Raw genomic sequence first — 27984 nt, forward strand, 5'->3', positions numbered from 1 at the left:
TGGCTTTTCCAAGATTAATTTATCAAGGAACAAAGACAGTCGCGGGTACAAGGAGTCTCACACTCACCTTTCCTGTTGCATGCAATTTGACTACCAGCCAACCACTTTATCCCATGACGGCCTGAGTGAGCCTTCTTTGAGCCCCTTGTGCTAAGCAGGCTGGCTGCGGGGCAGCGATCTTCCCCCGGAGCTGGGATGCCCTCAAGGCTGCTCCTCGGGGCAGAGACCTTTCCCCAACAGCAGATCTTTCGTTAGCAGCTGGTACCATGCAGGAAGTCATAGTATATTACATTAACTCCGGTTCGTGCCTTGGTAACTTTTTGCCTTGGTAACTTGGACACTGCCTTGGTAGTTTTGAATCACGGTTAAAATGACCACACAGAGCAAACACTGAACTTTGTTAAATCGCACTTTTACAACATCACGTTAAAACCACTTTTGCTGATACCTCAGGCAGCATTCTTTAAATGATCTAAATCGCCCGCTTGTGACACCGGGTCACAAGAGCAGCATGGCTAGGCCAGGGCACACCGTGCCCCTCGAACCACGACCCCCAGCCCCAGTGAGAGGGCAGCCCCGGTGCCCCGGGGGAAAAGGGGGTGACCCCGGCGCCGGCTTCAGGCCGCAGGCAGCAGAACGGCGTGGAGGCCCCGCGGAGGCCGCTCCGTCCCTACCCAGTCGGGCGGGAGAGCCTGGGCTAGCCCCCGAGCGCACCCGGCCCCACCAGGGCACGGCAGGGGTGGCGCGGGAGCTGCCACCCCGCACCAGCGCCCGTCCCCGCCCGCCACACCGGCCGCCACCGCACCCGTCCCGCACGCACCCCACGAGACAGATTTAAACGGCAACCTGCCGCACCAATCACCGCCCGCGCCGGCCGCCCGCCCCGCCCCGCCCCTTCGCAAGCCCGCCCTTCTATTGGTGGCCGGGGCCGAATTTTAAATCTTGCCGCCCTCACCTTAGCAACTGTATCTTACCCTCTCGCCGATTGGCCGTATTCGGCACCGCCTCGTTCTCTGATTGGGCAACGCTCGGCCAGTGCTGGCCGGCCGCTGCCGTCCTGCTACTTTCAAAAGAGCCGGAGCCGGCTGCGGGTGGCAGTGCAGGTGAGTGGAGCGCTGTGGGGGGCTGGGGTCTCTCCCGGGAGGGATCATATCACCCTCTACCACCTGCCCAAGCTCGGTATCGTGCCGTTGCCCCCTATAGGCTTGTTGTCGTTCGTGTACCCCTTCCCCCCCACCTCGGCTCGTTTCACGGGGTCCTGGCGGGGGGTGATGTGGAGACCCCTGCGCTGGGAGCCCCTGCTCCTCTGGGGTGCAGAGGTGTCCCTCGGCCTAGTTTCCCCCCGGTGTTGGGAGCGTAAGGGAGTGGGAGCCCTTACATCCTTCTCCAGGGGGCAGGGAGCTGCCTCCTCAGCCTCTCAGCAGGGTGCTTCTGGTGAGGGTGGTGGGGCTCCGTGTTCCCCCCTCCCGGAGGAGGAGCGCACCGGCCCTTCCTTGCACCCTCCCCGGGGCTGCCTCAGGGAGGGGCTGGGGGTCTGTCCCTGCTGCACTCCCCGTCCTAGGAGGGACAACTGCCCTGTCCTCCCCCAGCCCCTCAGGCTGTCCCTGGGGGCAGGTAGCTGCCTGCATCAAGCCCTGCTCTGCTCCCAGTTTGCTGACAGGCCGAGGGAGAGGATGTCGTCACGCAATGCCAAGATGCTGACCACCAGGCAGCTCTGCACAGGCAAGGTGGGCTCTGCTGCAGAGAATGCCAACCCTGAGAAGGTGAGTCCCAAGCCAGGCAAGGGGTGTGGTTGAGGTTCCTGTCGGGGAGCTGTGCCCCCATCTTCTAACAACCTTTATTGCAGGAGGAGAACTGTCAAGCCAAGAGGTCTCCATCATCGCCCCAGGGCGGGCCCAAGAAGAGGTCGGCATTTGGGGACATCACCAATGTGAGTGCTTCTGGTGGGGTGGGGGTTTGGGTGCTCCCTGCGAACCCACCATGGGAATGCAGAGCAGGGGGTGTCCCATGCCCTGTCCGCTGGAAGAAAGGTCTCCCTGTGGGGTATACCTCGCTTCCGTCTGTGCACCTATTTGTGTACCCCTGTTCTGTCCCAAACAGGCTCACAAGAACCATGGGGTGGCAGGGAAGAAGGAGGCTGTGAAAGTGGCACCGCACAAGGCACAGAGGGCCCATGCTGCCCTGGGGGTGGCCAAGAACAATGAGATCAACCTGAAAAAGTGAGTGTATGGGGACAGATACTGGGGCAGAGAGGATACTTCAGGGCCAGCACCTGCAAACCTGTCCCATGGGGAAGAACAAGCAGTGGTAGAGGCTTCCTTTGGGTGATGGAGACCATGAGCCAGGTGGGGAGGGCAGACAGTAGATAAAATGGCCTCCAGATGCATCAGGGAAGCTTAGATTGGGTATTAGGAAAAGCTTCTTCATCAAAAGGGTTGTCAAGCACTGGAACAGGCTGCTCAGGGAAGTGGTGGAGTCACCATCCCTGGCGGGATTTAAAAGACATAGATGTGACACTCAGGGACATGGTTTAATGGTGGGCACGGCAATGCTGGGTTAAGGGTTGGACTAAATGATTCTAAGGGTCTCTATTGGGATATTTTAGGGGTGTTTTAGTCCCTTTCTGAAGCAGCAAGGGCTCTGGAGAACCCCTTTCAGCCAGGAGATGTGGCTTCCTGGCAGCAATGATTTATGCTCTTGTCCTGTCCAGGTCACTGAAGAAAACTCCCCCAAGAGAGGCCCCCACAGAGCCCAAGACGGACCATGTGCCAGCAGAGACAGTGCCTGTGCAGGTACCAAAGCCCTCTGAGGAGAGGGTGGGGAACCTGGGCTGTAGTCTGGCCTCCCTGTCTCATCCTGATGATGCTGGTCTATGGCTGCTGCTGGTGATACCAGAGCACCAGGCAGTTCTTTGGTCCTTGGAGATACTTGGGCCAGCGTAATGGGAAGCTGGGGAGTGGTGTAAACCACCCTATCTTCTTCCTTCAAAAGATCTCCTGTGGGAAAGAGTGGGGTGGGGGCTACAGGGTGATGGGGGCAGATAGGGAGTTGAGGTGCAGCAGCCTTGCTCTGAAGGGGTGACCAGCACCCACAGAGCTCAGGGCCTCCCCCTTACCACTGCCTCCATCCCACCAGGTACCAGCAGTGGAGGACATAGACAAGGAGCAGCTGGGTGACCCCTATGCCAATGCAGAGTATGCCAAGGATATCTTTGAATACATGCGGGGAAGAGAGGTGGGTGATGTCTGGCCAGGGAATGTGTGACTGTGCAGGCAGGGCTACCCACTGCCCAGAGGCTCTGAGCACCTGGTGGGGACCTGCATGTGGTGGGAGGGGCCTCATTTGAGGACAGTGATGTCTGGTAAGTCCCTGACAGCTGGTGCCTTGGCAGGAGAAATTCATGCTCCCCGACTACATGGAGAAGCAGCCAGACATCAGCAGGGACATGCGTGCCATCCTGGTGGACTGGATGGTGGAGGTGCAGGTATATGGGCATGGGGAGGGGGCATGGCCTTCTGCGGAGCAGCCCCCACCCTGCATGTGGGACCTCAGTAAGCATACTGCAGAGGCTCCGGCAAGCGTCTCCAGTGTAGACCTGATCCTTCCCCTTCCCAGGCTGAGGACAAGCCCACATCCCTTCCATCTGAGCATGGCCCTGGGGGCACTTCTGGCCCCTGTGAGAGAACCTGGGGTGGGGGGAGGAGGGCCTAGCTTCTGCCTGACACCCCTTTCTGTCCCCCCCGCCCATGTCCTTGCAGGAGAACTTTGAGCTGAACCATGAGACGCTATACCTGGCTGTGAAGCTGGTGGACCACTACCTGGTGGAGGTGGTGAGCATGAGGGACAAGCTGCAGCTCATTGGCTCCACCGCCATCCTCATTGCCTCCAAATTTGAGGTGACTCCTTGTGCACTGTCTTGGCGTGATGGGGCAGAGAGGGCTGTGCCATCTTGTTCCTGTGGGTTACTGGAGAAGGCCAGGTGCCTGGCCACTGCCCCAAGAGCTGGCTGAGGTGCCATATCTGTCCTCAGGTTAACCCTTCCTATCCCAAAGGCTGTGAATGCAGTCCTGATAGGCTGGATGCTGGTGGTCACAGGAGACCTGGTTCCTCTCTGCTCTGCAGAGACCACCAGGCTATCTGAGTTCACCTCATGCAAGCAAGGCTTAGAGTTAAGAGCCCAGGGCTGGGGCAGACAACATGACAACACAAAGCTCCACTAGATGTTTTAACAGTCCTTGCAGGATCTGGCAGGGCACAAGCCCTTACAGGGTCTGCAGACTGGTAGGATTTCCTGAGTGTTGCCAGGATGAGCCCCCATCAGGGTGCTGAGCAGTTGTGCCCCAGCAGGAGCGGTGCCCACCATGTGTGGATGACTTCCTCTACATCTGCGATGATGCCTACAATCGGGAAGAGCTCATTGCTATGGAGATGAGCATCCTCAGCACCCTCAAGTTTGACATAAACATCCCCATCCCATACCGGTTCCTGCGACGCTTTGCCAAGGTGGGTGCAGCAGGAGGGCAGGCTGGTGTTGAGGTGCCTCCAGGCACCCTTACGTTGGCTCCCTGGGCTGGGGGAGCACACCCCTGGGGCCCTGGGCTCCCAGCTGGCAGCCAAGCAGGGTTTGGCCAGCGCCCACCCCAACAGAGTTGAGGGGTGGGGATGCTGCTCTGTGTGGTCTGTGGCAGGCTGGGGGTGTGGGATCTGCATCCTGTGCTCCAGGGGCAGTACTCTAGATCCCAAGGAGGTTGTGGGGGTGGGAGTGGAGCAGCATTGTACAAAAGGCTGAGCTTTTCCCTGCCTGTCCCGCTGTAGTGTGCCCATGCCACCATGGAGACTCTGACGCTGGCCCGCTTCCTCTGCGAGATGACCCTCCAGGAGTATGACTATGCCCAGGAGAGCCCCTCAAAGCTGGCTGCCAGCTGCCTGCTGCTGGCGCTCACCATGAAGAACCTTGGTGGCTGGGTAACCACCTGCCCAACTTGTCGTGTCCCTGCTGCAGCACCCTGGGAGGCACCACGGGGGTGTGGGGGTGGATGGGGCTGCTGTGCAGGGATGGTGGTCTTGGAGCTATGCTCAGATTTGGGGGGCTGGAGAGGAAAGATGATGACTACTGCCACTGAGACAACCCAGTTCAGCCCCACTGTCCCATTGCAGACTCCCACGCTGGAGTACTACAGTGGGTACCGCTCCCAGGATCTGCATCCCCTGGTGAAGAGGCTGAATTTCCTGCTCACGTACCAGCCCCAAGACAATCTGAAGGCTGTGCGCACAAAGTACTCGCACAGGTGAGTATCATGGGGTTCTGCCTTGTGTCTGCCCCCTCTGCTGAGGGTCACACCACCAGCACACACCCTTGGGTGCTGCAGAGAACCAAGGGAGGGGGGGCCCTGGTGCATGGGTGTGAGGGCTGTGGCTGAGCTCCAGGCCAATGCAATTCCTTCCAGGGTCTTCTTTGAGGTTGCCAAAGTCACCCCCATGGACATGCTCAAGCTGGAGGAGGTACTGAAGAGCTGCTAGCCCTGTCTCTGTAAATGGCCTGTAAATAGCGATGTGCTCTCTGGCAGGGGAGCACTATGTACATAAATGATAGCAGTTTTAACTGAAGAGGAGTAGGGGGGAGGGAGGGGGGAGAAAAAAGTTATGTTGAGCTGTCAATAAAATGCTGTTTGTCTAATGTGCTGGTGGTGGCTGCTAGGACAGGAGACTAAGCTGAACCCCTGCCTGAGTCCAGGTTCCCCTTGCTGTATTGGGGGAGAGAGCAAGTAGGGGGTGTTACATGGTGGGGAGCAGGAAGGGGTGAGAGCTGGAAGCTGAGGGGTGAAAGCCAGAAGGGGTCATGTCCCCATCACCCTCCCCACACCCCTCACCTTCCCCCAAGTAATGACACTGCACAAACAGCAGCAATGAGTATCTTTTCTCCAAATATTTACACAGCTTAAATACCCACGTGGGGAAGGGGGATCTTTGCTTTGGCCCCAGCTTGGGCACACATATGGCAGCCCAGGCTACTGTAGTGACCCTGCCATGGGCTGGACTAGGGGGTCATGCCGCATTGCCTGCAGGGCTAGACCTCCACTTTAGTGTTTCCAGCCCCATGGGCTTGGGGAGAAGCAGCGGCTCCAGGGATACCAGGGGATGAACAGACAAAGCGAGGCAAGCAGGTGGGCTCCACACACATGGGGCATGGCGGGGACCTGGAGCCACCCTGCCCAACCCCAGTCCTTAGGGGGGCAGCACCTGGGCTAGGCTGCTGCCCTGCTACTGGCCTAGGGTGGGTTGCTGAGCTCCTTAATGGCCTGGAGGATTCTCTTCATGTGGCCCACTTTGGTGATCCCCAGGTCCTGCAGGAAGGAGAGAAGGGAGCTGACATGCTTGTAGGGGGTCAGCCCTTGGTTCCTGCTGGCAGTAAAGGCGCAGGGTGGAGGATGAGGATGCAAAGCCCAGCTCCCCATGCTCACTCTCCCTGCCAGAACATGGTCCTTGCTAGGAGCCCTCCGTCCTCTTGCAAGCATGTCCCCCTGCCTGGGTGCAGGAGGGGACATGGTGTTGTTGATCCCACTTTGGGCAGATGTTAATAGTGCAAGCTGGAGGGCTAGGACCAACCCCCTCCCCTGCTTCCAGCCTCTGTGTGCAAGCCAAGCAAGTGGTGCAGGGCATCCCTGCAGGGATGGGGATAGGGTCAGCACCTGCCTTCCCCTCTTTGCATGAGGGATGGGGAGAGGAGGGATGGAGGACACTGTCCTCCCCAGGGCTGGGGATCCCTCAGTGGGCACAAGCAGGGAGTTGTACCTTCAGGTCTCTCCTCTCCAGCAGTATCAACTCAGAGCCCTGGATGTCATGCCGGACAAAAATGTCTCTGTACTCCCCTAAACCAAGTGCTTCCAGCCAAGCTGCCACCTCCTCGGAGCCCCACTTGTCCGCTAGCAGGGAGGAAAAACCACAGAGGTGGACTGGGCCCCCATAGAGGCAGCTGGATGCAGCAGAGCAGGCAGCTGAGGGCAGTGGTGGTGGCAGGCTGCGGCCAGCATCCCTGCTCCCACCCCCAGCTCTGGCAGGGCCAGAGGACACCACAGGCTCAGGCTGGAGAGGTTTCTCCTCTCCTTAGCTTACTTATGGAGCATCCAAGCTTCTACCCCACAACAAGCCACGCAGCCCTGGGGCAGGGACTTACCTGAAGGGCTGAGCTGTACCATAGCCCCCTTGTCCCCCTTGCAGGGGTGGTGGAGTTACAGGGGCAGGGGGCTCTGCATGTCCGTTAGCAGAAAGATTAAGCTCTAAGGGGCTGTTGGTGACATCCCCAGGCAGCCAGGACATACTCTGTTCCCCTGTCCCTCCACAGCATGCCCAGTACGTGAGGCCAATGGATAGGTCAGCATGTGGGGGTCCCTTCCAGTGTGGGCTGTGCCTGCCCCCTCCCCAGTGTGCCACCTGCTTTACCTGGGAGTGCACTGTTGGTCTTCTGCTTTTGCACCTTGTCCTTCCTGGGCTTGGGGATGTTGAGGCGAAGCTTGAAGCTTCCCTTGTTGGTGCTACCAGTGCTTTCCTGTAAGAAGCCAGGCTGAGCAGGGTGCTACAGCCTCACTGGGGTCCACCCAGTAAACTATGGCCCTCGCCCCAGTCCCTGTGCACCCACCTCCTCAGCAGGGTGAGCAATGGGCCCCAGCCAGTGGATGTCCAGCAGCCTCTGCAGCTCCTGGCCCAGCATGCTCAGGGGGCTGTGCAGTGCCTCCTCCTCCTGGGGCGAGTCCAGCTGTGGGGGACAGGGACCATCCCCAGCCCTGCTGCCACCCCAAAAGGAGCTGGCCAAGGGCACGGACACCTGTTGGGAGGCTGGAGAGCACCCTGAGCCCCCTACTCACCACCTTCCCTTCCAGGAATGCCCTGGTCTCAGCATACAGCTCCTTGATGCTCAGCACCACCTCCACAGCCGCATTCCTGCTGAGAAACTGGGGGGCATGGAGGGGTGATGCCTTGAGTGGCAGGACCCTGGGGCAGCTGGGTGAAGGCTGCCTTGCACCCCCAGCCCCAGCTCACCTCTGAGGTGCCTGTGGCTTTGTTGGAGAGGGCTTCACTTAGCGCTAGGGAGCTGGTGTTGACAGCATGCGCTAGCTCCTGCTCCATGGCTTTATGAGCCTTGGCTGCCTCGTGGATCCTGTCGGTGAGAGCAGCTGGAGCTGGGACTAGGAGACCCATGTAACTGGGTGGCCACAGTGAAGCTCCCTCCACACCATGCCCACCACCTCCCCATCCTGCAACCTGACCTGGCAATGAGGGTCTCGGCAACCTGCAAGACCTGCTGCAAGAGGCTGCTCTCCTCCTCGGTCAGGTACTCCATGGACTGCTGGGAGCTGAGCCGCGGCCGGGAAGCTGCTCGGTAGCTCTCCCCCTTCTGCTTGTCCTCCCAGGACTTGAGGGTGCTTTCAAATGCCTGTGAAGGACAGAGGTGGCCCCCTCAGCCTGTCACACCTCCCCAGGCCCTGGCATGGCCCCACCGCACAGCCTGTGCAACCCCGAGCTCACCCGGTCCCTTGTGAGCATCTGGGCTCGGTTCTTGTGCTGGATCTTGATGATGCCAGGTGGCTGGATCCAGGCTTCTCCATCCACCTGCACAGGGACACCCTCGTCCCCCCGGATGGTGATCTTCACCACTCGGCACTGTGGGGCAGCCAGCCTAGTGTTGGCATCACAGCTGGCACTGCACCACTGGCTTCAGCCACTCTGCTGGGGCTGAAAAGCCTCCCAGCACCATGTCAGTGCCAGCTAGGAGTGAAGCTGAGACGCATCGCTCCAGGTTCTGCTAGTGCAGCAAAAGCTTTCTAGCACCTCACGGGGTCCCGCAGAGTCCCTTGCCCCTACCTGTGCAATGCGATGGTGCTGGAGATTGATGACCCGTGACACAGCCATCTGGATGCTGCCAAAGACAGCCACCACCTCCAGCTTCTTGTCATCAAAGGATGGAGCTCCAAAGTTCTGTAGAGGACCAGTACAAGTGAGACCCTGAAACTGGGCTTGTTTTGGGACCCAGATTTTTCCCCTGTGTGCGCCCAAGGCAGGGACACCCCAGGCCCCTGCCTGAGGGCTTCCAGATTCACTGGGACTTTGGGAAGTCGTTGTGCCCCCCTCCCCACCCCAATGCTCTGGTGCTTACATTGTCCTCCTTGGTGCCTCCCCAGAAGTTGATGCCCCCAGCATAGCTGGGGATGTTGAGGACAGCGATGCCTTGCAGGCTGGGCAGTGAGATGGGCACCCCGTCACACTGCAAGAGAAGACTAAGCCTGGGGGGCGCCACTGCGCTGCTCCCCGCCCCCCCCCCCCCCCCCCCATTCCCCGTTCCCCCTGGCCCCCTACCTCCAGCTGCACTCGCTGTTCCAGGTTCTTATAGGTGCGCTGCAGGAGCTCCTTCGTACCCAGCACCCCATACCACATCATGTTTTTGGTGCGGCTGCTGCAGGGCAAAGCAGGACAGGTGAAAGGGGTTGTGGGCTCTCCCCTGCCTGCCGCAGGCTCTGCACCTTCCCCGAGGCACTGGGCCTGCACTGCTTGCCCTGCATCTGTCTGGGTTTCCACACTCCCAGAACAGGGGGGCTGCCTGCTGCCTCCCGTGAGATGCAGGCTGTAGCACATGGCACCCAGACGCACAGACACCAGCACGGCAGTGTCTCCTCTAGCTGGGTGCAGGGGGGGTAAACCCCACCAAGTCCTCCTGTGCCTGTTCACGCACCCAGGAGGCATCAGCAGCTACAACTTTGCAGCAGCCTTCCTCCCCTTTCCCGAGGGTGTTTGCAGTCTGCTGCCCACCCAGGGATGCTCACCCCAGCACCGTGGCACTGGGGGCAGGTGGAAAACCTGCCACAGGAAGGGATCCCCAGCCAGGCATGGCAGCCCCGAGCCAAACCCACGGCTCTCAGCATCCTGATGGTCCCTCGTATTGCAGGCACCAGAGCGCTGTGGTGGAGGGAGATGTACACGTTTTTCTTGGGGGAATCGGGGGGATTTCAGCTAACCTGCACTTCTTGGGGTGCTCATCCCGTTTGTTGTTGAACTCCAGAGAGATTTTCGCATCCAGGCCAATGCCAAAGTAGTTATTCATGACGCATTTCTCCGAGAAGTGGCTGAAAGCAGCAAACGGGGCAAGTGGGTTGGTAGGATGCTGCCCACAGGCAATCACTGGACTGGCACTGGGGGACAGGGTATAAAACCCATTAGAGCTGTAGTGTGAGCTCCTGGAGGGGTTGGCACTGGGAAGCCTGACCTAAGCCAGCAGGGACAGCTGGACCCTCTCAGTCCCTGTGGTGGTACACCCGTGGCACACCCTGGACCTGCCTACACTGGGCAGGTGGATGATGTCCCAAGCTCCCACCATGAGCACCATGCTGGCCAAGGGGGTGGCAGCAAGGGATCCTGCACTGGGCACATGCTGGCTTCTCCAGCACAGGCACTGCCAGGCCAGGCAGGCCTGGGCACCAGGGCTGCCACACTGGTGAGCAGAGGATGCCCCAGCAGCTGTGTCCAAGAGGCAGCATGGTCCTAGCCCTTCTCCCACTCTGTGATGGGCAGCAAAGGTGAGCCAGGGTCCCTGGGGTGAGCAGGAACCCAGACTCACAGGGTGCTGGAGTCTTCAGGGAACTGCAAACTGCTGAAGGTGTCCGGCCGGTCTAGGATGATGGAGGAAGACACGGAGGTCACCACCTCCTGCTGAGAGCCTGGCCGGTGGGGAGAGGCAGCTGCTGAACTGGCTCTTACTCTGAGCTGTAGCTCACCCCCATGCCCTCCCAAAACCCCACATGCCCCATTGGCATCTTACTGAGCTTCTCCTCCTCCTTGTTGAGCTCCTCCGAGCTGTCCTTGCTGGGGCCCACACTGCCCCGGTAGGCTTGGGTCTGCTTGTTCTGCTCATCCACAGCTGGATGCAAAGAGGGGCATAACAGAGTCTGAGCATGGCCCTGTGCTCCATCCCTGTGTCAGCCCGGTGGGCTCATGCTAGGCAGGGCCCAGGGTGGCACCTCTGCCCTACTCTGGGGGCCTCCCCCAGCTGTGCCAAGCATCAGAGAGGGCTGATGCCCTTGGACTGCACAGCACTGCTGCTACCCCAAGGATCCAGATGGGGAAACCAAGGCACGGGTCCAGCACCAAACTGCGGTGGCTGCGCAGCCCGTGCCAGGCTGCTGCAGTGCCATGTGAGCTGCCAGCCCCCACCACCCCCTCACCTTTCTCCGCCTGCTCAATGATTTGCCGTAGGGCTTTCTTCAGGCTGTTTGCCCGCAGCATGAGCTGTTCCTTCGATTTGAAGATGCGAGGCATGGGGCTGGGGTTGAAGCTGCCACCTTTCTCCTGGTCCTTGGTGTTGGCAGGGGTGGTCTGCACCATTCCCTCTGGGACGACAATGGCCTGAGCCTCCTCATTCAGTTCCCGCACCAGTGAGTCCAGCTTCTCGTTCAGCATGGCGCACTGCAGGACACCCACCACACTCAGCACGCTGGCACAAACCACTGCCCCCCACCAGTGCTGGGTGCTTCCCTGGGCACCCATAGCACCTGGGCATCCCAAGCACGAGGGCATCTCATCTTTGCCTGGACACTCTGTGCTTGGCTGGGGACCCTGAGTGCCTGGCTCCTCATGCTTGCCTGGGCACCCTGATGCATGTACAGCAAGGGCACAGGCCACTGAAGCAGACCCTGCCAGTCCCTCCGCTGTGTCTGTGCCATCTAGCACACCCCAGACCTCCAGCTCCCCAACAACCCACCTTCCGTGCCATCAGTTCTGCCTCCTGCTTGTTCTCCGTTGCCCTCTTGTAAGCCCGGCCAACTTCGGCCACGAAGTCGTTGACGGTGCCACAGAGGAACCTGCCGAAGGAAGCAACAGGTGGGTGGAGGGGGGCACAGCACGGTGAGCTGGGCACAGATGCCAGCTGGAAGGGGACTGCTGTGGCTCCAGAGGGGCAGCACTATTCACTGTGTACCAGCACAGACAGCAGCCACTGGTGGCCAGACAGGGGACAGCCTGGCCTGGGCAGGGCTCAGCATCCCTGAGAACATGCCCCCAGCCTGGCATGGGGGGCTCCTGGACCCCATCACTGCCCCCTCCCTTACTTTGCAGAGGAGATCACCACCGAGTGCTTGTCCGACTCCAGGATCTTGGCCAGGTGGAATGCAACAGAGTCAGCGTAGTGGGAGATCTGGGCCTGGGGGCACAGGGGGTGACATCTGGAGCCATGACACCCTGCCAGATGCCCCGCTCCAGGATGGAGTCTTGCCCAGTCAGCCCTGGAGCAGGGGTGAACAGCCCCCCTTGGCCCACTCCCTGAGCCCCGAGGGCAGCCATGCCCACATTGCCAGGCAGAGGGGATGCTCAGCCACAGCAGGAGGGAAACTGAGACAAGAGGTTGAGGGGGAGCACACAGAAGAGTCCAAAATAGCCTGCTTGTAGCAGGCCAGCTCTGCCTCACCCTGCTGCCTGTTCCAAGTGCACATGCCAGGCTGAGACCTGCCAGACTCATTTCATCACATGCAGCTGGCTGCCAGCCCCCTCTCAGCCCCAGTCCCGAGGGACCTCCAGCCTGTCCTTTCCCTGTGCAATCCCACTCTGTGTGCTCCCCAGCCAGCTGATGGGGTGAACGGGAACCTGCCCCCTAGCCTGTGCTCCCCCATCTTAAGCCCCCGAACCCCAATGGTGCCCACCTGGATGTTGGAGTCCCCGTTCTCCTCCTCCTTCAGGGCCAGGGGGGTCTGCTTGGGGGCCTCATAGGTCAGCACACTCCACCTGCCAAGCAGAGCCCACAGGCTGCCTGCCACCTCCTGGCACCCCGGCACAGGGACACATGGGCAAGGGACAAGGACAGGCTGCCCGAGAGGTGCTGAGGACGAGGGGAAGCAGAGAGGCATGCCCCACGCCATGCTCACCGGTCCAGCATTTTGGTAGTGGCTCTTTCCAGCTTCTCCAGGATCTGCAGCAGCTGAGTTTCATCATCACACAGGCTGCCCCAGCCCAGCACCCGTGCCAGGTCATTGCCAGTCCCCAGGGGCAGGACACCCAGCTGGCACTACAGGATACGGACAGGGTTGGGGGGCTCAGAGCAGCTCCCAAGGGCACCCATGATACCCCCAGCCCCACTGTGCCCATCACTTGCAGCACACAGGGACACACAGATGGGGGGCTCCCAGCCACAGCGGGTGCCAGCATGGGATGGTGCCAGCCTGCACCAGCAACACCAGGCATTCTTGCTCACTTGCTTGTGGAGGCCAAGGGCGTCAATCTCAGAGAGCACCCAGCCCACACTGCCATCTCCCCCACACACCAGGATCCGGAAGGTGGAGAACTTCTGGAAGAGGCGCAGCCTGGGCGGGGAGAGGAGGGATGGGCTGAGGGCTGTGCTGGGCACCCATTGGGGCCACCCCAGGGCACCCAGGCCAGTGCTTACCCCAGGTGTGGACCCCCATTCATGAGGTCGAAGACTTGGGCCGGGTTGAGGAACTGCTTGAACTTGCGCAGAAACTTGACGCCCTGGTTGTCCCCGCTCTTGGAGTTGATGAAGGCCAGGAGAGGGCTGGAGCAGGTCGAGGGGCAGGTGGCCTTCCAGAAACCTGCAGCGAGCACAAGCATGTGAGCCCCTAGCCCTGGGTCCCACCCCACAAGGCCACTGACAGAGACATCTTAGGAGAGCAGAGGCCATGCGGATACGCTGTGTTGTGCCCAGCCCACAGGGTGCTGGGGCCAGGCAGGAGGGACAGCGATCAGGGTTCCCAGGGATGGTGAGGGGTGGGAGGAAGAGTAAGAGATGGCAACAGGTATGGGAATATAGTGTGGTGGGATAGGGGTGGGCAAGGCTAGCACTAGGGCAGATCCAAACTAGGTTCCTGCTCCATCATTGTCCGTGCAGGCACAGAGTGTGTCATTGAGCTGACTCATGTCCCTGGCCTCCCACTCCAAAAGGGACAGTGGTGGTGGGCACACAGAGGATCAGTTCCTCACTGTGCCAACAGCCCAGCCAGGACTGACCCAGAAAAACCAGATCGGAACAGGGCACGCTCCCACCTAGGGGTGCTCCCCAGGGGTGGCACTGGCAGCCAGCATGACCACAGGGACCAGCCGCAGACCTGAGGTGTTGTACTGTCACCCTCAGCTCCACCACCTGCTCATACCAGAGCTCTGGTGGGGTGGGTGCAAATGAAGAAGAAGCCTTGGGAGGCTTGGCAGCCAGCACCATGCTTTTAAAGAAATGAGATGAGGAATGAAATGTCCCCGAGGCAGAGGAGAATCAATAGCTGGCCCACAGCCTGCACCCGCCTCAAGCACATCTTGGCCATCATGGGCCACGGGCCTAGGCTGGTGCCCGCTGCTGGCTCCTTCCCTTGGCAGATCAGCAACGCTGCGGCAGGGAAAGCATCAGCCCCACAGCCATTGCGCCCAGAGCCCTGCAGAGTGCAACCAGGAGCCCCAGTGCCTCCACTGCATGAGGAGCAGCATCCCCGCAGCCTGCCGCCACCCAGCGCAGGCATCACTCCATCCCCACTCCCCACCCGGCTGAGCAGAGCGGCAAAGCAAAACACTGGGAGCCACTGAGTCAGAGCGTGGGTGTGCAGAAGAGCCCACTGCCAACAGCACCCATATGCCAGGGAGGGGACAGCACCACAAGAGGAGCAGGGCTGAGGCCTTGCCAGGCTGCTTCCCACAGTAGCAGAGCACAGTCGGGCTTGGCGTCAGTCACAGCTACCAGCCCCATAGCCGTGCTGACACCAGTTGACAGGGCAGAGCCGCTATGGGGGAAGCCAGCCGCAAGCAGCCACAGCTCTGAAGCCAGAGGAGAAGCTGCGTGATGGTTACCCTGACAGCATCCTGATGAGTAACATGAAGCAGATGAGCCACTGACTGAGCCGAGTGGTGAAAATCATTAAAGAGGAAAGAAATATCCGGAGGAGAAGAACATATTTTGTTCAGCGGAGGCCATCTGGGCACCTCTGGAGAGGGCGAGGGAGATGGTAGCAAGGAGGGGGGGTGGGGGATGGGGGTGGTGTCCCCTCAGGCCACGTATTGCTTCTCCCCCCAGCATCCTGCAGCCACCCACATCAGGGGGGAAGCTGTGCTTTGCACTACCAAAAACCAGCTGAGTTTCAGACGCTGAGCAATAACCCAGACAAGGGCCTCATCCTTCCCTGCAAGGTGCTGAACCATTGCAACGGGAGGCACCCCATGTCAGGGGCTCAGGGATGGCACTGCCGACCCTAGCACAGAGGGACCATGACCAGGGCCACCACAAGGGGCAGCCTGGCAGGAGCAACTGAAGCCACATGTGGGGAAGAAGTGCCACCCCAAAGCATGGCACCACTGCAACCCTGGGGCAGAGCACAAGGCAACAAGCAGCCTTCAGCCAAGCCTGTGGCAGGGAGGGGTGTTGACTCTGGAGCCTTCTGATGGTGGTGTTTCTGGTACCCCACAGAAAAGCACACACAGTGCCACAAGTCAAAGCCTGCAGAGGAGCTCAGAGCCCTGTCCACAAACAGCCTGTCCCACCCACCCGCAGTTCAGCCCTGTCCTTTCCATGACTCACCATCCGAATCGATGCTGTTCAAGGCAGTTGGCGGGATGATGGACACTTTGTACTGGCCCAGGGGGCACCTCTTGCCAAAGAGCTCCTTGCAGGCACTGTGAACCTGGGGACACAGGGACACATGCATAAGCAAAGCTCGGGGATGCAGCACCCAAGCCCCCAGCCTCAGTTTCCCCAGCGATGCACCCAGGAGGGGCAGCATTGTCTGTGCCATGTGGGGGGATGACAGGGACAGACACGTTCTTACGATGGCCTTGCACCAGAGACACCGCCAGTCCTGCAGCCTCCGGACACTTCCACAGGTCCGGTCACAGACGGCACAGCGCGCACTGACGGGTAGGTTCCCCTCCAGCCACTGGTGGGGCATGGCCACCTGCAAAGAGGGGCAGTCACCTACGGCACACCACCCCTGCTGCCCCTGCACACTTGAGAGACAGTGACACGGGCCACCCCCTTCCCCAGGCACCATGGAAGAGGTGGACAGGGGATGATGCCCCACATTGAGGCAAGGCAGCCCTGGGACCCCTCCCGTACCCTCTTGTCCCTGGCTGCCTGCCAGCATGTGGGGCAGGGCAGGGGTGTCCCCAGAAAACATCTGGGTGCGGCCGGACTTGGAGAGCAATAAGGGATCCCGATGCTGGGTGGTGCAGGAGATGTCCCCAGGGCATGTCGCTGCAGAGCCAAGCCCAGAAGCCACAGAGTGCAGAGGACAGCTAGGTGCCAGGGTCCCCCCTGCTCCCGATGCAGGCACAGCAAGGCCAGCTCTGCTGGTGGCTCTGCCCCACCAGGCTCACCCACAGGAACTCCCTCGCTTACCCCATCCTCATCCTCGATGATTTCAGTGCCAATGGAGGCCAGGGTTGTCCACTTGCAGTTGTTGTTGGCTCTGACAGCACAGCGCTTGTGTGCCTTGAACTTGCAGACTGCATGGGGGAGGGAGCAAGTGAAGAGCAGGGATGGTCCCCATGGGATGTGCAGCCCTAGTCCCCAACCCCTCCGCAGCTGGTGACAGCAGCTGGTGGGCATCACCCCACACACTCCAGGTCAGCCTTGGAGAGAGTTCCCTGCCCTGGTCCTGGCCCCAGCCCACTGCCCAGCAGGACCCCAGTGCTGACCTTCGCAGGAGAGGCCATGAGAGGTGACCCCTGGGAGGGCTTCGCGGCACACGTTGCAGAAAGTGGGGCGGGCATGGGAGCAGGCGTACCAGTTGTGCATGCCCGAGAAGTGCTCCATGTTGAACTGCGTGGCCTGCTGGGAGGCACAGCCCTGCCCCATCAGTCCCCTGGGACCCACAGCTGGCACTCTCTCCCTCCCTCCCAGACCTTTCAGTCTACCCAGCCCCACTCCCAGCTCCTGTCCTCCCCACGCGGCTGTGCCAAGGGCAGCAGCTCCTGTCCAGCAGCCCAAGGCACCCTCTGCTCCTGAGCAGTACCCAATTGCAGACAAGCAGTCCCCAGCCCATGTCACCTCGTGGATCTCCCACTTCTGGACAGATTTCAGGGCACCAATCCAGTCCTCCATCTCCTTCCGGTTCTCTGCGCACAGGATGAGCTTCCGGAACGGTGTGATCACCTGCAACAGCCACCAGCCCCGTGTCCCCTTGCGAGGCCACGCTGCAGCCAGCCCCTGGGAGAGCAGCCCCCAGCAAACCCAGTGCACTGCCACCAGGGCCACCCCCAGCAGCACGAGGCCAGGCTGCAGGTGTCCCATGGATCCGTGGGGAGGGGGGGGTCTGCAGTGCCTCCACACAAGGTGCCAAGGTTGGGGGCACAGCAGTAAGCCCTGCATCTCCCTCACCGTGAAACTGTTGTTGATGTTCTTGGTGCTGGTCTCAGCCACGCTGGCATCAGACAGGTCCACCTCATCAAAGATCAGGGACTGCAGGGAAGAAACCAGAGCCCCAGTCACCACACAGGGATTTCAGGCTCCTCCCCAGGCTTGCAGGCTCGAGCCCCCCTGGCTGAGCATGCTAGAAGCCTCCCCACCCCAGCCCACCTTGGCATCCTTGGCATAATAGAGCGTTCTGCCCCGCAGCTTGAAGTATCGCCTCTTCCACCTTTGGAAGGAGCTCGTCTGCTTCAGCAACAGCCCCTCCTTCACGCTCTTCTGCAGAGACCACAGGGTTGTGAGCTCCCGCAGCCCCCAGGACCCCCCCGTGATGCCAGCCCCTAGGTCCCCAGGAGCTAAGCAGTGCCCAGAGCACAGATGGGACATTCTGGGGTTCACACTGTGCTGGATGTAGCAGAGTAGATGATGTCCATCATCCACCACACCCTGGGCACTGGCACTTTATGTGATTCAGGAGGACGCTGCTGGGTGCAGCTGCTTGAAGTGCTGCAGCTCCCTGGAAGCCAAGGGCCGAGCTGAGGCTAAGAGAGCTCCCTTGGAGGGGACACCAATGCTCCAGAGCCACCAGGACTGTGTCCTGGAGGTGGCATTACCCAGGCACTGTGGCCCCAGCTGCTTTTCTGGTCTGGGGAGCAGATGGCCGGAATGCAGAGGGCACAATCTGGGTCTGAGGACAGCCCGTGACAGGCAGAGCATCCCCTTGCAGCGCAGCACATCCCTGCAGCCTGGCTGCCAGTCCTCTGCTCTCCCTGATCCTCAGCACCTGCCAATATTTACCCTCCTCACAGCGGTGTTTACAAGGCTCAATTAATTAGTGTTTGCAATGTGGCTATGAGCCTGTGCCAAGTGGGGTGGCAGAGATGCTCTGGCACTGCCTAATCTTTGATTGTATCTTCTTTAAACACTGCCGGCAGCCCCATTCAGCTGCTCCTCTGCAATTAGCTGCAACAGAGGTTGTATCAGATCCCAGCACATGACAACAAGGCACATTTAATAGCAAATTAGCACTGGGCACTGAGGGCATCGCGAGACAACTGCAGCCCCGGGGTCCGTGCTCCCATGCCCAGCGCACATGCTGCAAGAGAGCACCTAGGCACCCACCAGCCTGCAAACACACCAGCCCCTGGCCTCGGCATTAACCCACTGCCCCACCACTCCAAACAAAATGGCCAGAGCACCAGGAGTAGCAGGAGCCCCCAAGATTACAAAGCAGCCAAAACACCACCTGGGATGCTCCCCAAGCCTCAATTCCCCCATATACCTGACCCCTCCCCGAGCCCACCAGGGGCACACACTGGGATGTCCCCAGCTGTCTTTCAGCTTGCAGCCCCTAGTTCAGAAAGGGATGTTTTACCCCTTTATCGCTCCCTGTCAACGCTTTGGCCCCCTGGGACTTGCAGGGTTTGACTGTGGATGGATGGTCCCCATACTGACTGTGAGTGTCGGTGCAGGTTCAAACATCTCTGGTGTCCCCAGTGCCAGCACCCAAGGACCCACTGAGTCCCCTCCCCAGCCTCTTGGCTGTGAGAGCACACAGAGGAGATGGTGAATCCAGAGGTGCCCTGAGCCCAGGCTGCAACACAGCCAGTAAGGGAAGCTAGGCCTGTCAGGGGGGTCCAGCTGCCACCCACAAATGCACATACAAGCCATGCACCCTAGCAGTCCCTGCCCAACATGAGGAGGAGACAGGGCAGGGTCCTGCCATGGCCAGGTGGGATCCAGCCACAAGTGCCAATTCCACCGTACATGTTTGCATGCAGCAGATGCAGCCACAGGCTCTGGGTTTGCTGCAATCATTGCTTTTGCTGCAAAGGACAGGCAGCATGCAATGGCAAGGAGTGCTGTAGGGGAGCCCATGGTGGTGAGGAGCAGAACATCACAAGAAGAAGGAAGAAGAGACAGGTCTGTGATGGTGGCTTGGTGCTGTCACAGCAGGTGGCTGCAGCAAGGCATGGGCACTCAGTTCTACCCGGTTCCAGGGCCATGCAGGTGGCAGGATGCAGACAGGAAGGCTGCCCAGGGGAACAGCATCCCCTCCTGCAAGGGGGCCAGAACTGAAATGCCCCCAGCTGCACCACTGCAGCAATTTCTTCTGGCAGCCACAGGCAACAAGGCATTGCCCAGCCCCAGGATGTCAGTCCAGCCGTTCCAGGGAAAGCGACACAGCTGCCACCACTGCCCCAGCCCCAGGTTAAGGCAGAGCTACCACCACCTCCACCACAACACCCATTAGAGTTTTACAACACCCGCAGTGCTGCGGATGTTGCTGGGGCAGGGCGGGGGGGGGCATGCCTCAGTTTCCCCCTAGTGCAGACTAACTAATCACCAGCATCCCAGCATGGGGTGGCAAAGCTAGTGCAGAGAAGCTTGGTGGGCACCTCTCCCTATGCCTACCCTTGGGTGTTTCCCAAAACATGTCTGGCGCACCCCAGGCATGGCAGCAAAGCCCAAGACCTCTGCCCTGCCATGCACAGCATCTTGCCACACAACCCCTTAGGTCTGCAGCTGCCTGTCCAGGCTCCATCACCCCCAGCACTGACATGATGGGGCACAGTACCAGTGTTGCCAGCATGGGGCCAGCCAGCCAGCTCACTCCCTGGCGAAAATGAGGCATGTCTCCTCTCCAAAACAAGCCATGAAGCCTGGCCATGCCACGCTGCCTGGGCAGGCACGAGTCACCCTACCTGGGGTGACACAGTGTTGTTTCAGTGTCTTGCTGGGGTGAGCCACCCCCACAAACCTGATCTTTTGCTCATGGGTCTCTGCCAGGAGCACCCAGTGCTGTCATGTGCTGGGAGCATCTCCCCAAGTGGCTCAGCAGTTTTGGACCCCTGCTTTTGGCACTAGGGACAAGAGGAGACCTGGGAGGCACCTGGCAGACGAGGTCACCAGCAGCTGAGGCCACCAGCAGACCCAGCCATATGGTGGGAAGCCACACTGCAGCACTGAGTGAGCCTGCTGTTTCCCTTTCACAATCAGGAAAGGGGTGGGGAAGGCAAAGGCCAGCACCCAGGGTGAGCAGCAAGTGGAATGTGCCAGGGTGGCATGGCCCCTGCTGTGGTGACCCTGGAGCTCTGGTTTGGTCTGCAGAGGAGCCAGCAGTGGGTTAGGTACCCTATAGCCCCCAGGAGCAGGAGCCATGCACCCACAGCAAAAAGTAGGTGCTGCCCCTTCCTCCCAGAAAACTTCTGGGGACACTGATAGCCCCCAGCCACTAGAGTAGGAACTCTGTGCTGGCCACTGCACAGTCCCATGGGCAGCGCACCACCTGCACCCCGAACTGAGCCCTGGCCCATCCACTCACCCCATCCACAGCTCTTCTGGCTGGTGAGCCCCATCCAGCATTGCAGGGAGCCATGGTGAAGCCAGCACTGACTCCATCCCAGCAACAGAGATGGCAACCTGGAACGCTGATGCCCAGAGCGATGCGCTACCTGCCTGGCCACAGTCTGAGGCCAGCTCCCCTCTGCAAGGGCTCTTCCTCAGCCCTCCCTGGCCCCATCTCAGGGACCCCCCGTGCTCTCTCCAACCCAGGGAGCTCAGCACCACCTGGGATGTGCCCAGCACTGGCAGGGTCCCAGAGACGTAGGGTGGGGAGGTGAAGCCAAGAACAAAACCACCCAGGGTCTGTGGAGAAGCTGCCACCTCCAGCTCAGCCACAGCTGGTGGAGTGCAAGCCAGCGCCAGGGCCTTGGAGGGGACACAGCTCAAAACAGCCCTGGGAGGATGGCTGGCCACTGGCCATGTGCCCCATCAGGACTGGGCTGGTTCCCAGGCGCCATCATGCCTTGATTGCTTGACACAAGCAAGGGGGCTTAAAGTGCAGCCCAGGGCAGCTCGCCTCCCTCTGGTACCACACCCCAGCAGGCCTTCTTCCAGGCCAGGGTGCACCCCAAAAGGCCAGCTCTTCCCTCAGCCCTAAGGCAGAACCCCAGGATGCTGCTTTGAACCCCCACCCTGCTCTCCCAGCTCTGCCACCACCATCCCCAGGAAGAACCCGTAGCGCAGCCAGGTTTGACCACAGCTGAAGCGGAAGAGCCTTCCTGCTGGAATCAGCTGGGACAGCGAAGGAGCTGCCAGAGAAGAGCCAGAAAGGCTGTTACTCAGGAATGCTGGCACATAGGCTGGTGAGCACCGCACTAGCTGCCACCCAGCTTGGGTGGGTGGCAGCCATGGGATCTGCTTGGCCCCATGGCAGCACAATGTCTCATCAGGGGAGGAAGAGAGGGGACCAAACACCCACCAGTACACTGACCTGCATTGCACCAGCATCATCTCGTGCAGCTGCCCTCCTCCAAACGCAGCAGCCCACTGGGCATGTGCCATGGTCCAGTCAGGTCAGAGCTCATCCCCCACCCCGAGCTGGCGGGTGCCAGGACAGCAGGGGAGAGCCGGCAGCATGAAAGAGCCCAGCTGCAGGGCCGCCAGCATCTGCTGGGCACCCTGTGGGCTGGAGTCGGTTGGAAACGTTATCAGGCTTTGCGACACGGCAGAGCTCTTCCGGAACTGGGTAGCTGGGGGACTCAGTGCCTGCAGGGTATCACAGCCCCACAGGCTCAACTGCAACTGTGCTCCCTGAGAATGTAGCCTTCTGCTACTGCAGGACCCCAAATCTCCCTTCCCAGTGCTGGGGGGATCCTTGAAAGGAGATTCCAGCACTGGTCCTGACATGCCATTACAATGGTGCCAGGATGCGCTGCTCAAGCCATCAAAAGGGATCAGAGGATTAACAGGGAGGAGAGGAACGAATGAGGGAGGGAACCCCCAGAAGGGCGATCCCCTCTATACCTCATTCTTTAGCAGTCATGACCTTCAGCTGTTTTTTAGCAATTAGCTCGTGCTTCCCTAGCTACAACCACATCAATCCCCAAACATCCTGCCAACAGGCATCCCACACCAGCCCGCCCCGTGCCAGTCCCCCCTGCCCCTCATGCCCAGCTAGCGGTGGGCACTGACACAGCTCTCCCACCCTGCCCAGCCACTGACGGTGAGAGTAGTGCTTGCATAATGGAAAAGGCGAGCAGGGAGAGGGCAGTGCATCTGAGAAACCTCACAAACATCCGGCTGACAACACTGGGGTTATCTTTATACCCCAGGCACCAGCCCAGCAAGCCCTGATTAACGAAAGCAAGCCCAACCTCCCCTGCCCTGCTGCAGCCTCCTCAGCAGGGAAGGTACCAGGCAGCATGACTGTGCCCTGCGGTATGATTCCACTGCCGGGGGTGACCCAGTGACCAGCTAGTCCCCTTGCTAGCCCCTGGCAGGCCATGCGCCACCAGGCTGGGAGCAATGTGGGGCACAGCTGGGGTGCCAGCTGGCAGGGAGCTCTGGGGATGGAGCTTGGCGAGGGGTCAGCTGGAGCTGCCCAGGATCATGGAGATACTCAGCCTGTGGGTTCTGAATATCTCCATGGACGGAGACCACACAGCTGCTCTGGGAGCCCATGCCAGCATTTTGCCCAATCTCACAGCAGAAGTGCTTTCCTGTGTTAAGTTGCAATTTCCAATTTTTTCGTCTGGGCCTGCTGTCCCATGGGTGGACACCACTGAAAAGAGCCCCGTTCCCTCTTTGCTGCACCCTCCCATTCAAATATTTATCCACATTGCTGAGGCCCCTCTGGCTCTAGCCTCTGCTCCAGGCTGAAGAGTCCCAGTTCTCCCAGCCCCTCCCCATCTGAGACGCTCCAGCCCCTCACCAGTGTCAAGCCAGGAGGGTGCACTGCTTGGGAGCCACATGACACCCCCCACCCCTCCACTGCAGGATGGAGGTTTCCAGGCCTGGCCCCAGGAGCCCTACCTTGCTTTCCTTGTCTTTTAGCCCGGATCCAGCCCTCGGCAGGCAGCACCCCCCACAGCCTGGCTCTGCAGCACCACTCCACCAGGGCCCCTGCAGCTGTGCCAGCACGCCTATAGCCACAGACACTGCTCGCCCCACCCCCAGGGCACCCAGAGCCTGCAGGGTGCCCAGTGCCTCCAGCAAGGACCAGAAGCACTTGTTCCTCAGGGTAGCAATAATCCCACTGACCTCCCCCAGCCCCCAGGAAGATGCTTGTTGGGTCCCCCAGCATCAGGTATTTGGGTACACAATGCCCCTTTCTAAACGGCAGACAAGCCATGCCCCTGCCCATCACAGCCATGCACGCTGTGCTCAACCTGTAGGCAATGCTCCTATACCTGGCATGCACCCCACCTTGGGGCCTGCAGCCCCCCAGCTCTGTTACAAGCACCCCAGGACCAGTTGCTCACTGCAGGTCTTTGCAGCCAGAGCCAAACTAAGCAGGGCTGGCGGATCACTCCCCGCCTCCACTCAGCTGCCAGGAGAGCCCGTCCCGGGGCAGCGCCCCCGGGAGCTGAGCCCACGTGGGCAGGATGTGTCCCCCACACCCACGCACACACTTGCCAGCACCTGAAATGTCTTGGTGTACCTCAGCGCCAGTGCCCCTCCTTCCCCATCACCCCTTCCCTCCATGCTCAGCCCTAACGGGAACAGTGCCGGGGTGCAGCTCAGCATCCCCCTCCCGCTCTGCCCTTGTACTCCCAAAACCTGGCACAGGCAACCGGCAGCTCCCAGCCACAGCGAGGAGGAGGAGGAGGGGGTGGCAGCAAGACCCCATCCATCCTGGGGCCATTCAGCCCAGCAGGGGCACCTGTGCCTGGCTGCTGTCATTGTCACTGAGCACAATGGCCTCACCGCCTCCACACCGAAGCTGGCACAAAGCACCCCATGGGGTTGGCACAAAGCACCCCATGGGGCACCCTGGCAATTACAGTCTGGAGAAAGCCAGGCTGGGGGTGTGGAGTGGGGAGGCATGATTGATGGGGACGTCTGAGGAGGGATGGGGGAACAGGCATTTTGGGAGGAGGGTGGTGCTGGGAATAGGGACCAGCAGTCAGGATGGATTCAGCAGATCCCAAAATGATCCTCACCTGTTCCTGTCCCCATGGGGCTGGACAACACACAGGAGTGGGGGAAGCTGCTTGCTCACATCACCAGGGACCAGGGTCCCCCTGGTCAGTGTGGGTGGGCAGTGGAGTGGGAGTCCCGACTCTTCCCAGCCCTGCAACATGGCAGGCTCCTATAGATCCCATCCAGCACCCCAGCCACCACCGATGGCCAAAAAATAGGCCAGCCTGCCCCTCCCGCCCCCCACTGCTAATCCAGTTATCTCTTAGGAACTGCAGCCCTCATTAATTGTGTGCTAATTAGGTACCTGCTCCAGTCTCTGGGGTGCTGGCAATGCCTCCCCCACCATCCCAACCCCACACAGATGCACAGGGATGTTGAAGAAGCTTGGAAATTTGCCTGCTGCAACACATGTGCTGCCTACCCCTCCGGCTGCAGCATGGTCATGGCCGGAGAGATGTGCAGCGTGTGTGCCATGGCACAGCTATGAGACAGGGACAGACTGACCTGGGTGGCAGTAGCAATTGCTTCCCAAAATCCTTATCTCCATAGGGAAGGAAGGAGCCCATTCGGTGAGGAGCCAGGCTAGTAAGCATGGTCCTGTCCATCCAGACCAAGGCAAAGGGATCCTCAGGGAAACCCCTGAACCCCAACACTGAAAACACCTAAATTGGGGAGGGGGGGGTGTGCACACACAGCTTGCACTCAGCCCCCTCCAGCTCCAGCCCTGCCCAGCTCTCACCCCTCTCTCCTCCTCTCTCCCAGCTCCACGGACCATTAACCCAACTGCGTCCTTTCCGCCTGCCCATCCATCACAATGCCTGCCTCCCCCGGCACACTGCATGGCATCACCTCCTGCATGGCTAATTGCCAACTCCAGGCAGGATGCAGGCAACGGACGTGGCAGGCAGGGAGCTGGCAGCTCAGCCTTTCCTCATGCGCAGCCTGTCAGCTGGCGAGGCCAGACCTGCTGATGGCAACAGAGGCGCTTTGATGCCTGGGCTGGGGGCTCACAGCGCACTCATGTCCCCGTGCTGCTGCTGCAGGACACCGGCACAGGCCTGGCCATCTGCCCTTTTCTCTTGAGCTTCCTGGCATCGATGACTCCCTGTGACATTCCCCGTGCTCCACGGAATGGTAAAACCCTATGGCACAGCAAATGCCACTTGGTAAACCCCAGTGGCTGCTGCCGCCCCTCCAGGAGGCTCCTAAGGGCTCGCACACAACACCCAGCATCCCCAGGACCCTGCCCACCAGTGGGGCTTCCCACCATGTACACCGCACAGCACCCTGCACTCTGGCACAGCCCATGGCACCTACCTGGCAGCCAGGTCAGAGCAGGCAGAGGAGATACTCTGCTCCAAAGAAGGGGAAACTGAGGCACATTCCTTGAGCAGTAAGAGGGACTCGCCAAAAGCCTCCTTCAGCACCACCCACCCTGGAAATGTCTCCTACCAAGCCGGACAACCCCATGGTGCTGGGTTGGGAGCCTGCAACTTCCGCACCCTGGGGCAAATGCCCTTTGCCCCTCTGATGCCAGTGTGCCAAGCTTGGCACAACGAAGCGTGGATGGGAGCTGGATTTCTGGCACAGCCCAGGGCAAGGGTATCCCTCTCAGCATGGCAGCACCAGCACGGCAGCCCTTGTGTGCCCGCTGGCACTGCAGGCACTGCCTTGACTCACACCACTGCCTCCTTCCTGGAGCCAAGAGGTGGATGCAAGGGGACCACTCACTTAGCATGTCACCCACAGCATCCACCTCTGCTCCCTCCATGAGTCGTGCCCACATCCCCTCTCCCCAGAACGCCATCCCCAAATCTCCTCCCCTCGAACAAACCCTTCCCACCTGGCCATTCAGCCCAGGCTACTTCTCCCCTGAACTTTTAGGCAGGAGGTGCCTGGCCATTTCACCATCCCCACCTAGGACACCTATGGCCACCCACTCTGTTTGGTCAGAAGGCACCCCACACACCATATTTTTGTAGGTCCTACCAAAATAGCTTCCCCTGAGCAAGCTGCACACACACACACAAGCTGCCCTCATGCCAGCAGCTGGGAGGCAAAAGAGTGTCACATCTGACTTCAGAGGTGTCCCCATCTACCCAGCAAACCACTACAGGTGACTGGAGGCTGCAGGAATGGGGATCACAGGGGAGCTGGCACTGCTGAATTAATCTGGGGCACCAGGAGAGCTGCTGGCTCCATTTTACCACCCACAAGGCCTGGCATGCACAATGCCAGCAGGAGGGTGTGGGATCCCAGGAGCCCATGGCCCCACAATAACTCTAAATCTCACTCCCAGAGCATCCATGAGGCAGAGCCTTCCCGAAAGAGCCCCCTTTCTCCAGGGGCAGGTGGGGGGAACCCAGGGGATACCAACATGGGATGAAGGCTAGGGGGGGTGTGTGTGTGTCCATGGTCTGGGTATGAGAGAAACTGTCTCCAAAACAGTGGGGTAAAATCCATGCTCCACGGCCCCATGGGACCAATGTTAACCCTGCCACCATGGGGTCTGCACCTTTTCCATGTGCCCTTCCACAGGGGGCCAGATCCCTCCTGGCACTGCCCCAGGCCTGGCTAGGTTGGATCTGCAAACATCAAGTGCCTGGCACTGATGTACACCCCAGAGTGGGCAACCCCCATCCCCGCACCCCCATTGTCAGCAGGGACCCTGCATGCCAGCCAGCCCCTCGCCCCAGCCCCCCGCACCCCTGACCTTGCTCCTCATCTGCCCTGAGGTGGACACCTTCCGGATGAGCTTGTGGGAACTGTCCTCCTGCTCGCCCTCACTGTCGGACGACTCCTCACCACCCGCCTCAGGTGAGATGGGTGCCAGCTTGTCCGAGTCCAAGGATGACACTGATTCCCGGATCTTCCTCAGGAACAGGTCCCCAGGCACCAGCTTCTCGGCCATCTTCCCACCTGGCTTGGCTCAGGTCTCTGCCACCTCCTGTGAGAGCCCTGGGAGGACAAGGACACACAGGAGTGGAGGAAGATCCCTGAAAGGGGCTGCACAGCCCCTCACACTCTACGGCTCAGCCAGCTGGGAGGTGCAATCCTGGAAATCAGGGGAGATGGCACTTCCTCGTCCAGGAATGCCTCTCAGGGTGGCTTGCTTGCAGGCAAAGTTTTCCTTCCTCGCCTTTTTTCGGTGTTCCAACTCTTCCTCACCCTGCCTGGCATCCCAACACCGTCCCTTGCTCCGCCGTGGGAGACTGCAGCCACCCTGTGCCCGACGTTGGAGTGCACCTCCCTTGCTCCAGCCTGCGCCAGCTCCTCCTCTGGTGCCCGTCCCCAGGGCGGTGGGCTGCCCTTCGTGGCCGGCGGGGGCGGCGGGGGTGGGGGGGTGGAGAAGGGGAGAAGGGGGGTCTCCATGAAAAGCAGCAGTTGCCTCCCGCCGCCCGCCTTGCTCCGGCAGCCGGAAAGGGTTGGGAGCATCTCCCGGCCCCGCGCGAGGGTCGCCAGTCCGAAGCAGGTGGCTGCGGGTGGGCTGGGCTGGGTAAGGGGCTGGGGTGGGAGGGGGGGGGCGGTGCGGTGCGGGAGTCCCCGCATGCGGGGGAAGCTATCTCCCCACGGCATCCCCGCCCGCCCGGGGGCTGCAGGCGGGCTTGGAGGGCACCTACCTGGGCGAACGAACCTGGCCGGCTGCAGGGCTGCCGGGCCCGGGCCCGGGGTGGCCGCGGCGC

At 60.5% G+C, this 27984-nt stretch overlaps 2 protein-coding genes across 5 annotated transcripts; one reads left to right on the forward strand and one right to left on the reverse strand.

Moving 5' to 3' along the window:
* Nucleotides 1–997: 997 nt before the first annotated feature.
* Nucleotides 998–5677, forward strand: CCNB3 (cyclin B3). Of its 4 annotated transcripts, none has more exons than XM_037408527.1 (12): nucleotides 998–1103; nucleotides 1615–1763; nucleotides 1847–1930; nucleotides 2101–2219; nucleotides 2711–2792; nucleotides 3136–3234; nucleotides 3392–3484; nucleotides 3759–3896; nucleotides 4348–4503; nucleotides 4816–4965; nucleotides 5158–5288; nucleotides 5448–5677. In XM_037408527.1, exons 2-12 carry the CDS (start codon nucleotides 1674–1676, stop codon nucleotides 5518–5520), a joined length of 1215 nt encoding a protein of 404 aa, XP_037264424.1. In that variant the 5' UTR covers nucleotides 998–1103; nucleotides 1615–1673; the 3' UTR covers nucleotides 5521–5677. The 4 variants fall into 4 exon arrangements, with proteins under 4 accessions (XP_037264424.1, XP_037264423.1, XP_037264425.1 ...); XM_037408526.1 differs by having other exon boundaries at nucleotides 1650–1763; XM_037408528.1 differs by lacking the exon at nucleotides 998–1103 and adding an exon at nucleotides 1121–1179 and having other exon boundaries at nucleotides 1650–1763.
* A 220-nt stretch (nucleotides 5678–5897) lies between these two features.
* Nucleotides 5898–27545, reverse strand: LOC119157425 (diacylglycerol kinase delta-like). The gene is given in 30 exon segments (XM_037408351.1): nucleotides 5898–6344; nucleotides 6793–6923; nucleotides 7441–7546; nucleotides 7637–7826; nucleotides 7828–7949; nucleotides 8038–8155; nucleotides 8265–8431; nucleotides 8524–8658; nucleotides 8860–8973; nucleotides 9152–9259; nucleotides 9352–9448; nucleotides 10008–10115; nucleotides 10607–10706; nucleotides 10808–10906; nucleotides 11211–11451; nucleotides 11747–11846; nucleotides 12093–12184; nucleotides 12681–12762; nucleotides 12903–13042; nucleotides 13229–13337; nucleotides 13421–13583; nucleotides 15548–15650; nucleotides 15795–15920; nucleotides 16364–16470; nucleotides 16663–16795; nucleotides 17015–17119; nucleotides 17345–17425; nucleotides 17543–17653; nucleotides 27015–27259; nucleotides 27470–27545. Coding segments are annotated over 29 exon segments (3561 nt in total). The 5' UTR covers nucleotides 27213–27259; nucleotides 27470–27545; the 3' UTR covers nucleotides 5898–6269.
* Nucleotides 27546–27984: the final 439 nt, after the last annotated feature.

Source organism: Falco rusticolus, chromosome 14 (genome assembly GCF_015220075.1).
Source record: "Falco rusticolus isolate bFalRus1 chromosome 14, bFalRus1.pri, whole genome shotgun sequence".
NCBI classification, from domain to species: Eukaryota; Metazoa; Chordata; class Aves; order Falconiformes; family Falconidae; genus Falco; species Falco rusticolus.

Bases quoted from the DNA above. Each gene is read 5' to 3' on its own strand.
- CCNB3 (XM_037408525.1), top strand. From the start codon at position 1,272: ATGTGGAGACCCCTGCGCTGGGAGCCCCTGCTCCTCTGGGGTGCAGAG. The intron at 1,931-2,100 runs GTGAGTGCTTCT...TGTCCCAAACAG, and splicing joins CATTTGGGGACATCACCAAT to GCTCACAAGAACCATGGGGT. The intron at 5,289-5,447 runs GTGAGTATCATG...AATTCCTTCCAG, and splicing joins CGCACAAAGTACTCGCACAG to GGTCTTCTTTGAGGTTGCCA.